The 16,415-nt window shown below is 36.5% G+C and overlaps 1 protein-coding gene across 6 annotated transcripts in view; it reads left to right on the forward strand.

Moving 5' to 3' along the window:
- Positions 1–13,760, forward strand: part of LOC126163093 (NAD kinase-like) — a 551,175-nt gene extending 537,415 nt beyond the window's left edge. For all 6 annotated transcript variants that reach the window (XM_049920006.1, XM_049920009.1, XM_049920011.1 and 3 more), the window contains exons 9-10: positions 5,945–6,158; positions 12,691–13,760. In XM_049920006.1, coding sequence (XP_049775963.1) covers positions 5,945–6,149 — 205 coding nt within the window. In that variant the 3' untranslated portion in view covers positions 6,150–6,158; positions 12,691–13,760. The remainder of the gene's footprint in view (positions 1–5,944; positions 6,159–12,690) is intronic.
- The last annotated feature ends 2,655 nt before the right edge of the window (positions 13,761–16,415 follow it).

The raw sequence follows: 16,415 nt of genomic DNA on the forward strand, positions 1-16,415 counted from the left end.
CAGTAGGCATGTTGACTAGAACTAGTTGTTAGTGCTGCTACTACTACTACTACTACTACTACTACTACTACTACTTTCAAAAATAACATCACTGTGACTGTGTGAAATTAATAAAGTCCAGTCTTGTGTTGCTAGGAAACTAATATCAGCATTACATATTATTTATGTACTTAAATCGTGGAACTGCTCACTGCAAGATAACACTAGTTTTAATTTAATTTAGTTCAGTTTGTTTGACATTCTCTATTAAACAGAAGGAGAATAAGAAGTCTATTGTAAAGGAAAAGAATTCTGCAGAGGGGTCCAAAAAAATGTATCCACTGTTTAAAGTCCGCAGCTTGTGGTCTTGCGGTAACGTTCTTGCTTCCTGCGCACAGGGTCCCGGGTTCGATTCCCGGCGGGGTCAGGGATTTTCTCTGCCTCGTGATGACTGGGTGTTGTGTGTTCTTCATCATCATTGACTCGCAAGTCACCGAAGTGGTGTCAACTAAAAAGGACTTGCAATACGGCGGCCGAACTTCCTCGCATGGGGCCTCTCGGCCAACAATGCCATACGATCATTTCATTTCGTTTGACTGTTTAAAAGTCCATAACTGGCAAACTAATTGATGGAGTTGTCTAATCTTTGGTAGTGTAATAGTTTGTAATTCTGGCAATCGCTACACGAGCGTTGTATTGCGTTGTTTTGTTTTGTCAGATGACAGTCGCCATATAGTCAGTGCTTTGTTCTTAGTTGCACCTAGTTATTCGAGTAAACATGGCTGCCACAAGGCACAGTTCAAACTCAATGGTATAGTAAATCGCCACGATTACATCTACTGGGCCACCGAAAATCTGAACGTCCATGTAGACAAAGCCGTGAATTCGCCAGGAGTAAATGTGTGGAGTGGGTTGTCTTAACGGGGCTTGATTGGGCCATCCTTCTTTGATGGCATCGTTACCAGTGAGATGTACCTTCCTAAGCTTCAGACATCCATTTTAACTGCCACCCGAGACTTGTATGGAGATGGAAGAGTTCACTTTCAAGAAGATTGTGCCCCAGCCCACTACCAAAATCGTGTTAGGGCGTTTCTCGACGAAAATCTACCAGAAAGATGGATAGGCCGTAGAGGTGCTGTGGAATATCCACCATGTTCCCCAGACCTAACTCCTCTGGACTTTTACCTGTGGGGAACACTAAAGGACATCGTTTATCAACAAAAGCCACGCACATTGAACAAACTTCGAGAATCCATCGTACATTCATGTGCAAATATCCAACTGAACATGTTGCAGTCAGTAGTTCGTGCTGCACTTCGGCAGCATCATTTGTGCGTGGATGTTAATGGTGACCATTTCGAACACCTACAGTGATATCTTTAAGTTGGACTTTAAGCTACACTTTCACCAAAAATGAGACAACTCCGTCAATTAGTTCACAAGTTATGGACTATTAAACATGGATACATTTTTTTGGATCCCTCTATATTTGTATGTGAACAGCTTCATACTGAAACCAGTAACAGTTTTGTTTATTGGCACTAGTTGTGCACAACTTTTTATGCAGCTACTGTTACATTTTATCTGGGTCCTTGTGTGCAAAGAATAGATTTAAATTATCACAAAGATGCAGAAAATTGAAGTAAAAAGAAAATAAGCTAGTGTAGATTGTTCTCAATTTTCTTTTGCAGTAGACTCCAGACTATCTGGCCTCCATACTATACGGCCTATGTAACTAACATCTTAATAATACTTAACTGTGATAATTGAAGATTAATTTATTGTATGTGCTGTACTTTTCAAAGATTTATCAAACTAAAATTCTGTGTGACCTCTCAAAATGTTTTTTGGATCTTCCGTGCTAGAAACATAAAAGAATTAGAAAGTACATACTGTATTGTTAACACTGAATAAATTACTGGAACCACTCTTCTACAAATGATATTTAGCTCTCTTCCAGTGTTCACAAACAACGATTAACACACTTAGGTAGCAGTGCTTTTGGCAACAATGTGATCTTTGTTTCTTCAGTTGCACACAAGATGTTTTTTGTGTGTGTGTGTGTGTGTGTGTGTGTGTGTGTGTGTGTGTGTGTGTGTGTGTGTGTGTTGTTGATTTTTGCAATCCTTTTTGTTTTAATTAGAGTCCAAATACAGTGATAAATGTAGAAAAACCTTGCAGCGACTGTGGATCAGAAACTATGTATTGTAATGGGACTGGATTCTGGGATAGCACCCAAAGCTGTTGCTTTGGAATTTAGGGTAGGAAAAAAATACAGTTGGAGACTGAAAGAAAAAATCAAGCAGAAATTGAAATGTGGTGTGCTTCCCAAGCTAGTGGAAGTGAAATAAAAGTAAGGTACACCATGTTGAAAGGTACGCATGAAGAAATTGAAGAAATTTTATTTTTATGGCATGAACATTTAAAGAGGAAAAGGTTTGTTCTTTACTGGTTCAGTATTGCAGGAAAAAGCATTGCAGGAAAAAGCATTGCAAATTCAGTTGCAAATAGCAGAAGATTCAAAATTTATTGCCAGTGATGGATGGTTGGACAGGAGGAAAGAAAGATTCAGTATTCGCCAGATTACCATCAGTTGAAAGACTTCTTCCATTGACAAGGAAGCTGTGCCATTGTTTAAAGACTATGTTCTGAACTTAATTGATAATGATAGAATTTCTGGTGAACAGTTGTACAGTTGTGATGAGAATGATTTAAATTAAGAGGTTCCCTACAAAAAAGGAAACTGTCACCTGGTTACAAGAAATACGAGGAACAAGTTACAATATTGGCTTGGAGTAATGAAATGGAAACCTTGAACTTCGGCTTACAATAATAGGGAAATCGTTGAACCCTAGAGCTTTCAAAAACTAAGAATCACTGCCTCAGCATTACACTCGTCAAAAGAAAGCTCGAATGAATTCAGAGATTTTTAAAACCTGATTCCAGTAAGAGTTCATACTAGCTGTAGAGAAATAGTTGAAAGAGAACAGTTTACTGAAATAACGTCTGCTGTTTCATAACAACATGCCTTCAAATCTTGCCAGTGACGAATGCATTATTTTTGCCACCAAATGCAACTGCTCCTTGTCATTGATGGGCCAGGGCATACTTGAAATGCTATAGTAGTAGTATTGCTAGCATGTTCTCAGTTTGTTGTTATCAGTGACTGATGATAATGAAGACAGTGTAACCACTCTCAAAAGGATTAACTTGCAAGATGTCACAAGGTGGTTGGGCAAAGTGTGGGAAGAAATTTTGAACATATCACTTGTAAGGTCTTGGAAGATTCTTTTAGACCATGAAGGTGGACATTTTGACTTTGAATCCTTGTGTGAAACTGAAGTCAAAGATGAAAATGATGGTATCATCACTAAAAAATGAATGAAACTGTGAAGATGCAGAGTGCATCACAGAATGGTTGGCAAATGATGAAGTTGGTGAACTAACTGACAGCAATGCAATGGAAATTGTGATGCAGGAGGAAGTAACACAAGAGGAGGAGGTGAAATTAAATGACATAAATCTCGTCCAACATTCAGAAGGTTCAAGAAAATCGAAGCAGTACTGCTGTACATTGATGAGCAGGAGGAAGCAATCAGTTGATATCTTCTGTTTGCGTACGTGGAGGGAAGATAGCTAAAGGAGAGGAAAAGTAATCTATTGAAGGCCTTTCTTCAAAAAACCTCAAACCTCTAAATTTCATCATCTGTGTAGGCCTGGCTTTTCATATGTGCATAATAATATATTCATACTTTACTACCTTTGCTATGCAGATCTTTTTATGTTTCTTGCAATAATTTTTGATGGGTGCAGTGTGTTCATAACAAACTCTAGTAACTAGCATGTATTATGTAAGAAGTCAGAAAAGATATTAAATTGGGGTTTGGTATAAAAAAAGGATGTTTTGAATGTATGGTATGGCTGGAGAAGAGAGTATTTATAGAATGCTGACCTATCTGTCATTTTTGTTATCTGGCTTGACCTTCTGCTTCATTAGTTGGATTAGTACTTGAGAAACTAATCTTTTGGTGTCCTAATACAAAAAGAAGGCAATCAACTGACAGTAATAGGAAGAAATGAAGGAAAATCTTGTTATAAAGTGTGTATATTGTAATCAAATTATTTAATTGGACAGATAAAAAATCTACTCACCAAGCAATGGCAGAACACACACATGAAAGACGATTGTAATTGGCAAGCCAGTGGCTCCTTGTTCAGGCAGTAGGGTTAAAGGGGAAGGAAGGGCGAAGGAAAAGGACTGCAGAGATCTAGGAAAAGGGGTAGATTTCAGGAGTCGTCCAGAACTGTGGGTCAGGGGAGACTTACCATAAGGGATGAGAAGGAAAACTGACTGATGTGGGACTGCATCGGATGAGATTTGAAAACCTGAGAGCTTAAGGATGGCAGACATGGTATTATGCAGATTACAGCTTAAACATCATGCATGAGTTAATAACAGTGAAAAGGTAAGTGCATTGTACTTTACAGAGGTGGGAAGGGGGAGGGCAGTGAAAAATAGATGGGTGAGACAATGAAATATGTGTAGAAAACTAAAACGGAGTGAAGCAAAGAGTAGTTACAGTGAAGAATTGCTGAGACAGAAGAAGCTAATGTAAATTAAGGCCAAGTGGGTGGCAAGAACCAAGGATATGTTGTAGTGCTAGTTCCCACCTGCGGAGTTCTGAGAAATTGGTGTCTGGGGGAGAATGCAGATGGCGCTTGTGGTGAAACGGGCACCGATGTCTTGAATGTCATGTTGTAGAGCATGCTCTGCAAAGGATATTGTATGTTGCCTGTAGACATGCTCTGCCTATGCCTATTCATCCTAATTGAGAATTTGGTGGTGGTCATGCTGATGTAGAAGGCTGAACAGTGTATAGATAATAGCTGGTATTTGACGTGTTGTTTCACAGGTGGCTCTCCCTTTGATAGTGTATGTTTTACCAGTTACATGCCTTATTATAGGTGGTGGTAGGAGGCTGCATAGGGCAAGTCTCGCAGTGGGAACAGTCGCAGGGGTAGGAGCCAGAGGGTAGGGAGATGGGCGCAGAAGGAGCGTAGGGTCTGACAAGAATATCGCGGAGATTGGGAGGGTGACAGAAAGCAATTCTGTGTGTGGTGGGCAAAATTTCAGACAATGTATCTCATTTCAGGGCATGATTTTAGGAAATCATGGCCCTGTTGAAGTACGTGATAAACACATTCCAGACCAGGATAACACTGAGTCACCTGTGGTGTGCTCCGAACCTGTTTTGAGGAGGGATCAGCAGTACCAGGATTGGATGTGATGGCCTGGAAGTCTGCTTTCTAACTAGGCTGGTGGGAGTCTTTCCCCCTCATCCCATACAGTAAATCTCCCCTGAACTGTGGTTCTGGGTGACTTTACCAAAATTTACCATTTTCCTAGACCTCTCCAGCCCTTTTTCTTCACCCTTCTTCCTTCCTATTCAACCCTTCTGCCTGAAGAAGGAGCCCCTGGCTCTGAAAGCTTGCTAGTTACAACAGTCTTTTATATGTGTGTTCTGCCACCACTTGGTAAGTAGATTTTTTATCTGTCCAGTTAAATAATTTTGTCAATAATTTATCGTTTTCATTGGTATATTGTAACCAGTAATATAAAGAGCAGGCCATAATCACCCTTGGAGACATTTTGTGTGGGAGACAGTTGAGTTAAAAGGTAGAGATTTTAAAATCGCTCTTCCATCGAGGAACATTCATTTAAAGAGCCTGTGCATCAAAACTTCTGGGGTGTGTGTGTGTGTGTGTGTGTGTGTGTGTGTGTGTGTGTGGATTACATTTTGGGAGAAGAAAGAGTTAAATCCTGCTATTAAGAAGAAACAAAATAATGTAAAACTCAAACTCGTTGTAGGTTTAGAATGGCTTTACTAGTAGTTAAAAAATTTTATTTTGAAATGTTTTTACTTTATTTTCCAGTTTTTTATGTGCTGTTGTCTCTCCTATTTAGCCTTCGAGTGACAACCTCAATCTACCCTGTGCCTTCAATATGTGCTCAGGATCAGATCTCCGATTGGTTTGATTCTCTAGCGGAATGTCTGCACTGGAATGTACGCAAACGGCAGAAGCACTTGGACGAGTTGAGTGATCTAACGCACTCGAGCTCCAACGATACTCTGGACTCGCTTGACCATGCTGAGCAATTAGACAGTTAGGCTTACAAGGTAAGACGAGAATCGGTGAAACAGACACTGTGGAGTTAATGGTAGGCCCTAAATAACTTTCAATACAACTTGTTATGGGATAATTGGTATGAGCACTCTATGCTGTATGTATTTCCAAATATTATACTTGGGTGATACGGTATCTAGAGTTTGTTACCTTTTATCAACACTAGACTTCGTTCATAATAATTATTCTTAAAACTGTTCTTAAGTGGCTGTCTGTGGCTGTTAAGTATTTTTAAAAACACATATTTCCATCATCAACTGTAGACTTACATATTTATTCTGTGTGGGTTTCAGTTAAAACTACCATCTTCACAGAAGAAAATGTGAAGTGCAAAACAGAGATGAATGTAAAATATATACAGGCAACATAGAAAATGGGGACAATTACAGGTTTTTGAAACTGTAATACTTACTCAATATACATCAATGGATCAAAAATTAATTTTCATAAGATAAAACACAACCAAATGTAAAACATACATAACTGTCATGAGAGTCTCTCAACATAATGTATATTACCATGTTCTGCATTAGCACAATTACAGTAATACGAGGGTTGGAACTTAAACAGTGGCAACTATTTACTCACAACCAATACAAAGAGTTACATGTTTGCACCTGTTACTGACCTTCAAAGTAGTCACCAGAGTTCTGTGGAACCCATTGCCGGCAATGTGGAAAGTGTAGTATACCGTTAGCAGAGCCTGTTTTGTTGATCGTGCGAAAGGAGCGGTCTGCTGCCTGTCTAATATCTGGAACAGTTCTGAAGCAAATGTCACGAAGTGGTTCCTTCATCCTCGGAATAAAATAACTCACAGGGACTTAAGTCCGAGGAGTATGGTGAATGGTACAGTACTTCCCAGTCCCTTCGACTGAATAGAGCAGCCAAAGCTTGCACTGTATGCACCCGTGCATTGTCGTGCAAAATGATGGGTGTGTTGCGCAGAAAGTGTCACCGCTTCTTTTGCAAAGCTGGTGGCAGGTGATGCTCCAAAAAATGAACAGTAATACTGTGCATTGATGGTCTGCATTGGAGGAATGTAATGCATTAGGATAACACCATCACAGTTGAACATGAGAATCGCCATAACTTTAGACCACTCCATTCACGCCATATCAGGTGCAAGCATGTAACTCTTTTGTATTGGTTATGAGTAAATAGTTGCCACTATATTTAAGTTCCAGCCCTCATATATACTTTGCAAGAACTTCACACTTAATAACTGACGAGTTACAATTTTCAAAGTTATAGATATTATGCTTTACATAAATTTAACAAAGAAAACCTTGAAGATATTTACATTTTGTGTTTGATTCAAATGATCTCTTAGACAATTGCATAATATAATGTTTGTACCTGTGAAAATTGTAATGTGTATAGTCCGGCACAAATTTTCGCCCATCACTGATAAATAATACACCTGAAGAAGATTTAAATTTACAATTTTAGATCAAATTTCATAATGCAATGTATTTAATGAGTGTGCATCATCATGAAGTATGCATGTCTGAAGGAATGTTGTATAACGTGAATTGTCAACACACTTTATATAGTAACATTTTTTACTTTTATTTAAGTTCTGTGTTTATTGTGAAGTGGAAATGTTTATTAACAAATACTTAGTCATATTCTTTCATAAAAAGACGTCTTTTTAAATTAGTAATTGCATGAAAATTTCAGTATTCAAAATAAATTAAAATCCATTACAAAATTAGAAACCTCACTTACAAAATGAAATACTGTTTCTTGTTTCCGGAAGTTGAACTGCATTATTGATGTATTTAAATCTTTTTGTTTAGCAATAGGGCACTTTTATTTTCTGTACAAAATTTTTTCTTGTTGATACTTAAATTTTCATGTTATTAGTGATTCAAAATAATAATTTATTTTTATTAAAATTTTGATTCAGTATTTGTTCATTTATATTTCCACTTTACTGTAAATACAGCATATAGACAAAATATAGAAAAGTTCCTAGTAATGAGACTCAGACCAGAGACTTTGCTTGAAAAACACACACATTACACACTCTGCTACCAGTGAATATTGTAAAATCATGGAAATGTTTTACATTTTGTTGTTCTGCAATAGGAAGTTGATGTCCAGACAGTGACCTCAGATTCTGTGAATATGATGGAAATCAAAAAAGGCTAGTCTGCAAGGTCTGCTTGTCATGGATTTAAGTTCCTTATGATAAACACACCACTCTGTTTCCCATTACCCTGTCATTTTGATGTACTGAGGTTTACCCAAAAAACATTACCACTGTCAGTTTCACTTCGTGTTCTTGTAAATGAAATATATTATAACCTGTGACACAAAGAGAAAGAGAAAATAAAAAATAAAGCAAGGGAAGAGAAGAAGACACAAAAGAAATGGATTTAAGATGTGTTTGACTTTACGTCACAGCTATGTGACATGGTAAAGAAATAAGTAGTACGGGTACCACTCATTTGCGGATGAATGATGGGTGGTGTAGAGACACTCTTCAGGGACCAGCTAGATGTTATTTCTGTGCTAATTATATTGTCTTTTAGACACTGTTTGTATGTAATAGGAGTTGTGAAACTGACATTCATACATTCTTTGAAATTGACATGAAATACATTACAAAAAGCCATATAGCTCAGAATATGTAAGGCAACTTCATTAAATTCACTACCCTGAACTGAAGAAAGATTGAAGTTTAAATAAAATTTCAATCTATATTCAGTTTAATATTTTTCTCATTAGTCATATAAATTGTGAGGACTGTCTTGGCTTGTTGTGAAAATATGTGTTTCTCATTCTCTTGTTGGCTTAAGAGACACAAGTGGTAATTGCTGATTTTACGACTTAGGAGTTTATTTATTTATTTCTTGTCAGTTGTGCTAACCAAGGACCACATGCCAATTTCAGTTCATTTTTCTCGTCTTTCCTTCTAGTACTTTTTCATTTGTTCTTTTTTTTTCTTCCAGTCATCTAACCACTTCAGACCAGTTTTCTTCCTCTTCAGATTCTTACTTCTTCTTACTATGGATTCTTTTCGTATAGAATACTTGTGCCTGAATGGTTCTGTCAGTTGTTTTTTAAGCTTTTATGTTATTTCCTTCTAAATCTTTCAATACTTCATGGACCCTGCTTGTTGTTGATTTCTTACTCCACAAATAATTTAAGATATTTTTGGTTATCTTACCATTGTGCATTCAGTGTAAATGTTCAAAAAATGTCTTGTTTTCCTCATTACTTCTGATAAGATTTCTATATTTTGATAAATATCATCAGTACTACGCAATTTCCAGTCTTCCATAGTTTTTCATGGGCTAATATTTTCCTAAAGATTTACCTTTCTAGTATTTCTAATCTATGTAAATTTTGGTTTAATGCTTGACATTTGCTTCACTGCTGTGAAGTAATGCCTTATTTTTGAATTTGTAAATTTATTGCAGCCTTTTCCAATCAATTTTCTCATGTTATCTCCCCAAGATATTGAAATTTTGTACCCTTTTCAATTTAACCAATATCTGTTTCCAGAAATTTCAATGCATTTTTAATGTCTGTAAAACATGTTTTTCTGCAAAAATTCTTGCAGTATCCACAGGCTATTATTTCTTCAAAGAGTTAATTTGTGTTACGGTAGGTATCACATTTCCAGAAAGTATAGTGAAGTCATCTGCAAATGTGAGTCAGTTTATTCCAGTATTGTTGATTCCTCTTCCCAACCTTACTGGTGAAATCTTACTTTCATTCAATTTTTTATTCCAAATTCTGTTTTTTCAAGAAAACAATTAAAGAGTTAGGGATAGGCCATCACCTTCCCATACACTAGTATGTACCTCAGAGGGATGAGATATTTTCACATAAATTTCACGTTAGTCTGTCCATAAATGTTCCGTGAATTAGATTTGCTAATTCAGACTTTACATAAAATTCTCAGATTATTTTATCTTCAGTTTGTCTGTCAATGGAATCAAAGGTCTTTTTTTTTTTAACTGCTGAACATTACTACACTACCTCTTGAATTCAATAATCTGTGGCAAATCATCGTCTTCAGATTAAATATTTGTTAAGAACATGATCTGCTCTTCCTGAAACCACCTTGATATTCAACTAAATGACTGTAAAGTGTAGCATCTACTCCATTTAGTAAAATTTTGTTACATGTTCTGTATGTAGCTGGAAGCAAAGGAATTCTTCTGTAGTTGTTAATGTCAAGTTTCATTGCCTTTATTTCTTAGTGTGTGTAGCAATATCATCTTCCATTCTCCTGAGGTTTTTTCTTTTTTCCATATTTCCTCAAAGATTAATTTTGGCTCATTTTTTTATTTTTAGCAGACCATTTCAAAAGTTCCACTGTAATAGTTTTCTCCGCTAACTTGTATTGTTTTTACTATATGATTACTATTTCAGTTTCTTTGGTAATCAGAGGTAAATCTTTTGAAGTTTCATGAGTGTTTGGCAGTTGCAGCCTGTGGATTGGTTCTGGAGAATTAGGAAGCTAATCAAAATACTTTGCAAGTATTTCACGATTTACAGTGTTGCTTAGGCATAAAGTTGGCAATTTTCATTTTTGAACACATACTTGAGAATTTGTATTGCTTCAGTCTGTGTAATAAATTGACCACATACGATAAATAAGTTTTGAGTCTCGTGTTTCCAGTAATCACTAATCCATTTGCTGACCTGCTTTGTTTGTCTATTTTTGTCCACCTCCCCCTCCCCACCTTTTAATATTGGTGTAAAGGTTTTTCAAAATTGTTCCTCTACTTACAAATATGCTTTCAACATTTGTGATTCTTGAAGTATTACACTGTTCTAACTTTTTAATTCGTGCCATAGCAACTTCCTCCTAATATCTGTTGGGATTAACTTATTTTCATACCCTCTGTACAGGTGCCACAGAAATATCAGCGTACTTCTCCACATGGTGTCATGAAGTTGATGCTCCCCCTTTCATATCTCCCTCGCTCCCTCTCTCCCCCCATCTCTCTCTCTCTCTCTCTCTCTCTCTCTCTCTCTCTCTCTCTCTCTCTCTCTCTCCTCCCAATTTCCATGCTCCACTGTTGGTAGTGGTAGGTAGTTGAACGCTGTAGTTCCACAACCCAAGAGGTACAGCTCTCACCTTTGTAAACTGCCAAACTTCTTAACAAGATTTTCACCGAAGAGAAATCTTCTCACCATTTTATTACAGTCAAAATTGCTTTAAAGTACAATTTAATATGCCAAATTATTTATGAGGACGTACAATCTCTAGTCACTTTAAATAATTATTTGTAGCATTACCAGTGTGAGCCACAAAACTCATTATCAGAAGGTATCCATTCTTTGTTACGCAACATGACTTTGTACCTGTCTCCGTGGCTGTCACTAATGCATGCTTGTGCAGTGGAGCTCAAGCTTGGAGTAAGCCAGTATTTGGCCGATGAGGAGAAGTGGTGATGTAAAGTTCTGGATTGCCAGGCTTTGTGCCAATGTCCTAGTTTAAATACCAAAGGTCTCTGTAGTGTCTAATGAAGTGAGGCACGTGACACAGTTGATGGTGATCCATTTGTGAAATGTTGACATTAAGCTGAGTGGCCCCCTTGGCACTACTCTTGAGGGAGGAGGCTATGTGATGTGCCAAGAAAATGTTTGTCTGTACCCATACTCTTTGATTCACTAAATGCTCTCTGTTTTGTGGCATTTATTCCACATTTCACTATTGCCATTATTAGGAAAATATTTTTATTTTAACTTTATTGTCAGAGGCATTTTAGCTGCCACAGCCATCAGTCAGTATATTTTCTGAGAGAGAGATTTGGCATCATCCTAGCATTTGCTTAAAAGAACCTTTAAAAACCACATTCGGGCTGGCTGGTTTATAGACTAATGGTCGTCTATCCGCTATGCAGGTTCGGTCTGGGCCTTACTCATCTGTCTCGCAAGCTAGTGCACTCACTTTTCAGGTCACTGGAATTCGCTAAATACATAATACATAAAATGGTCTCAGCACATTTTACAATTATTACAGAACATGGAAGAACTAGCGTGTACAAGTTATGTGATAAAATTTCTGCAAGTACATGTGTGACATTTAATTGTGCTTGGGGATATTATTTTGTTATCACAACAGTTTCATTTCAACATTAATGCCCTCAGATTGAAATCCTATTGTTAATGAAGAGCTCACACCATCGGGTGAGTTTGGTCAGTCAAAACTAGCAGTAATGTGAATACATACCATTGAAAGTGATTTGTTTGTTCATTTTACTTTCAATCGTAGATCTTCCAGCTATAGTGTTTGTGCTAATATTCATTATGTAGAAAATTGGAGCATTTAGGTTTATTCTCATTATCCATTAATATTCTGTTGTCAGACTTTGTATGAAAGTGTTTTGTGCCAATTCATAATTATGCTAATGATACTGCTGCAGTCTTTTACTATTATTAGCTCTTCTGCTCATTATATGCTTTTTTAATGTAAGACAGTTTATTGGTGTTCTTCTTGTTTCCACCATACCATGTAAATGTTTTGAAATTTATAGAGGAAATGGTTTGTCTTTACAGGAGGTGCAAGAAGACTTTCTAAATCTAATTTCTTGCTCAGCAATATTTTCTGGTGGACTTTGTGAAGTACATAGCATGGAGCAGCTTGCAGTCATGGCTGTGAACTGAGGCAGTTGTGAGGCAAGAGTGTGTGTGTTATGTGCTAATGGGATGGTGGCTTTGCCATTCCTAGCACAGCCAACCTAAGACTTCTAATAGTTACTGGTTTCCATCACTGCAGCTGCTTATTTAAAAGAAATGAAATCGAGAGAAATCTGACTTTTTATTTTTATACATCCATTCTCTATTTTGTTTATGAAATGACCAATTCCGTATTTTGTAGAGTAGCTGAATAGAGGAACTTCTGTTTAATATTTTGATATGAGAATAGCTTGCCAGAGTTTTTCTACATAATTTTCATTCTTCTGTTTTAAATACTTTGGATGGTTGTGATTCATAAATGTATTTTAGCAAGTATGTACTTGTATGTTGAATGTCCAAAAACTGCTACATACACAGTCAAATGCATGATTTAGAACAAAATTGAAGTGTCATCAACCTGCACTGAAGTGCCTTTTATTTCTCTTTTCTTTCATCTTGTACTTCTGTGATTTTTCATTTAAGTAACAGAATTGTTAATTGCTGATGAATGAGCTCTTTCAGTCTTAAAGATTGCTAAATTTTATGCTGTTCTCTGCTTCAGACGTTATATTTTCACTTGAGACTTTGAGCCCTTGAGCAATGTGTTATTTATAACTTCATATTTTAGCAGTATTTAATTTTGAATGAGAATGATAAGAGTTTGATGGTGTGGTGAATGTGTGATTTAATGTACAAACAAGCTTAATGGAACAATTTTGTATGCATATTCCCTGTTTGGTTTCACAGTTTGAATAAGTAAAAGAACTTAGGAAATATAGGTGCATGTTTCCCAGTGATCCTTTATTCCCCTCCCTCTTCCTGATTCTCTCCTCTTCCATATTACACTGGCAGTACGCAGCACGTGTTGCCAGGAAGCCCAGAAATCACAATTTTAAAATGGCTCTATATGTAAAACTGAATGTCTCACAAATACAGGTCTTTTTTTTTTTTTTTAAGAAAACTTATTCAGTGTTTACTTGAATGTTTTTGGTGTCTTTTTGCACTTACATGTTTTCAAAATGTGTAACTTGTTAAAAGTAATGAATGCTTTCACAAAACAAACAATGTGTGCGGTGTTTGAATGCATTGTTTTATTGTGAAGGATATGGATATGTTGTTAATTGTAATTAGGAAGTAAATTTGAAACGAGAGTGAATATTTCTACTGTTGTCGAATGGTGTTGGTGGACAAAGGTGTGTGGTGAGTAGATTGTACTGAACATTTTAATTTGCTCACATTTCAGAAACAATTGTTACAGCTCAGAAATGAGACAGTGGGCAGCTGTGTACTAACTGCTACACACTATGAATTTGCGGTACACTACCAAGAACTGCCCAGAACTTGTGGGATATATCTGAGAAATGAACTTAAAATGTTGTTTTCTGATACAGATAATTATGTATTGACCTTGTGTCTTCAAGACAGATATTTTAGAGTGACTTATTTATGCTGGAAACAGTGTAAACAGTTCTGCTGTAAATATTAATAGAACACAAGAGTGTACTATGTGCGATTGTTATTACCAATTTCATATGTCTAGGAAAGTGTATGCAACTCAGCCTTGCAGAGGAGAGGAGATTGCTATATTTTCTAATTTTGTTGTTTTCTTTAGTAAATATGTCACACAGCTAGTTGAACAAATTCACCATTTTTGATGCCTTCACAAATTTTTTTTGAGCATAAATGAGCAGTCATACAGTAACTTGTTTGCTGTTTTGATTAAGAACAGCTTTGGAACAAGATTGTAGCTCAGTTTTGGAGAGGAATTTTTGTCAACATACATAGCTGCAATCTTGTTTGTTCTTCATTGTTATTACATGTATTTATTTAATTTTATTTATGTATGTCACTTGCATAAAGTTTTCTTGTGAGAGTATCAAAAGCTCTTTCTCAACATGGGGTATGTGAGCATTCTCAAGATAATGAGTTTCTCTTCACAAACTATCAAGATTTGCTTGAAATTAGCATGTTACTTGCAGAAGCTCCACACTTCCTTTTAAATTCTGCTATCTTAACACAGTTAGAATAGACTGACTTCCATCTAATTTATTGTTCTCTTCTGTGAAGCTGTGTTCCCCATATAATGATTAATGGAGCCTTTATAAAGCTAATGAAATATTTGGTCTGGGCAGTCAAGTAATTAGTGTGATAAGCATGTGATCATTGGTTCAGAAATTCTTAAAAGTTGTGGGAATACATACAGTTTGTCTTATTGCTTAGAAACTGAAAGTAGGACACTCTGTGTTATGTTGATGATGAAGAGGAACACTTGTACCTTTTTGTCTGTGGCTCTGCTGCTGCATGGAATCCATAATGTACCGTATTTCCAGAAAGTAACAACAGATTGTGATTATTAGAAGAGATTTTGTGTGAAGATATAAAGAGTAGTTGTTGATCAGTAGACTGCTTGTCTTGTTGTAATGATTTAAATGCAAGAAGATCGTCTTAACCTTTAAAACATAAAAACACAACAGTGCAATCTGAAAATATAAATACAAATTTATTAAGAAATAATGGCTCTCTGTAACAGCAATACCAACATTTCTTGTTAGTGCAGATTAGTCAGATTGGTTAAACGTAGAATGCATAACATGGTTTTAATGAAGACAAACCTAGTTTTTTGCCATTACATTTATTCCTTAGGAATAAATAGCATAGGTTACAGTTGAGGCGTTGTTTGGCTGGCGGGTAGAAAAGAGATTGTTGAGATATCAGACAGTGTCCTTCAGAATTCACTAATAACATGCTCCAAGGACTTTCTATTGCCATATTTTTGAGGTATATGTCAATATTGCCATGTTCTGCGGTGTGCGTTAATTAGTGTAAGGAGGAAGGGGGTTGGTGGAGGTTGATGTAAGGAGAGATGATGTGTTAGTTATTGAAGGAGGGAGAGTGAGTGGTGAAGAGTTAAAATATTTTTTGTACATTTAAATCCTTTCCTCTTCTGCAAATATTTGGTGATATAATGTAGCTATTATTCTTGGGTAGTAAGTGGTTCGACAGGAGTACTATGTCGACACAGACCTCTGTGAACAAAGGTCTTTGGAGTTGAAATAACCCTTCATAAGATACAAAACCTCTTTCATTTATTAAAATTTTTTAAAGCATGCCTGGTTGAAATTTATCATGCATATTTGCTGCCACATGTTCCAGCTAAATACCACTTCTGATACATTACAGTGGTTCGTCTCTAACTGGCAGTCAATCTGCACTGAGCAGTAACTTTGTGGACAGCCACCTGCTTGTCTCACAAGATACCTCTTATTTATGAATGGCATCATCAATCATGTGAAGTGTGAAATTCAAAGGTGCTATATTTTCATAGTAGTTGAGGCTTGTGAAGTATACAAGAGGAAACAAGAATACTATTAGCAGAACCAATGGACTTGTAGTATCTTAATGTTAAATTAGAGATAATAAGACACAAAAATTCTCAGATTTTACAGTGAGTGAGTGTGTGTGTTATGTGGATCAAAACTTGTCCAGTAGTTAAAAAATAATTGACTAGTTATTGTACAAATGAAGCATGTTCCACCTCATTTCAGTTTACTAGCTGAAACTGCTGCTCAGACAGCTATGGAAACAGTTGACTAAACCAAACAATG

The sequence above is a fragment of the Schistocerca cancellata genome, chromosome 2 (genome assembly GCF_023864275.1).
Source record: "Schistocerca cancellata isolate TAMUIC-IGC-003103 chromosome 2, iqSchCanc2.1, whole genome shotgun sequence".
Lineage (NCBI taxonomy): Eukaryota > Metazoa > Arthropoda > Insecta > Orthoptera > Acrididae > Schistocerca > Schistocerca cancellata.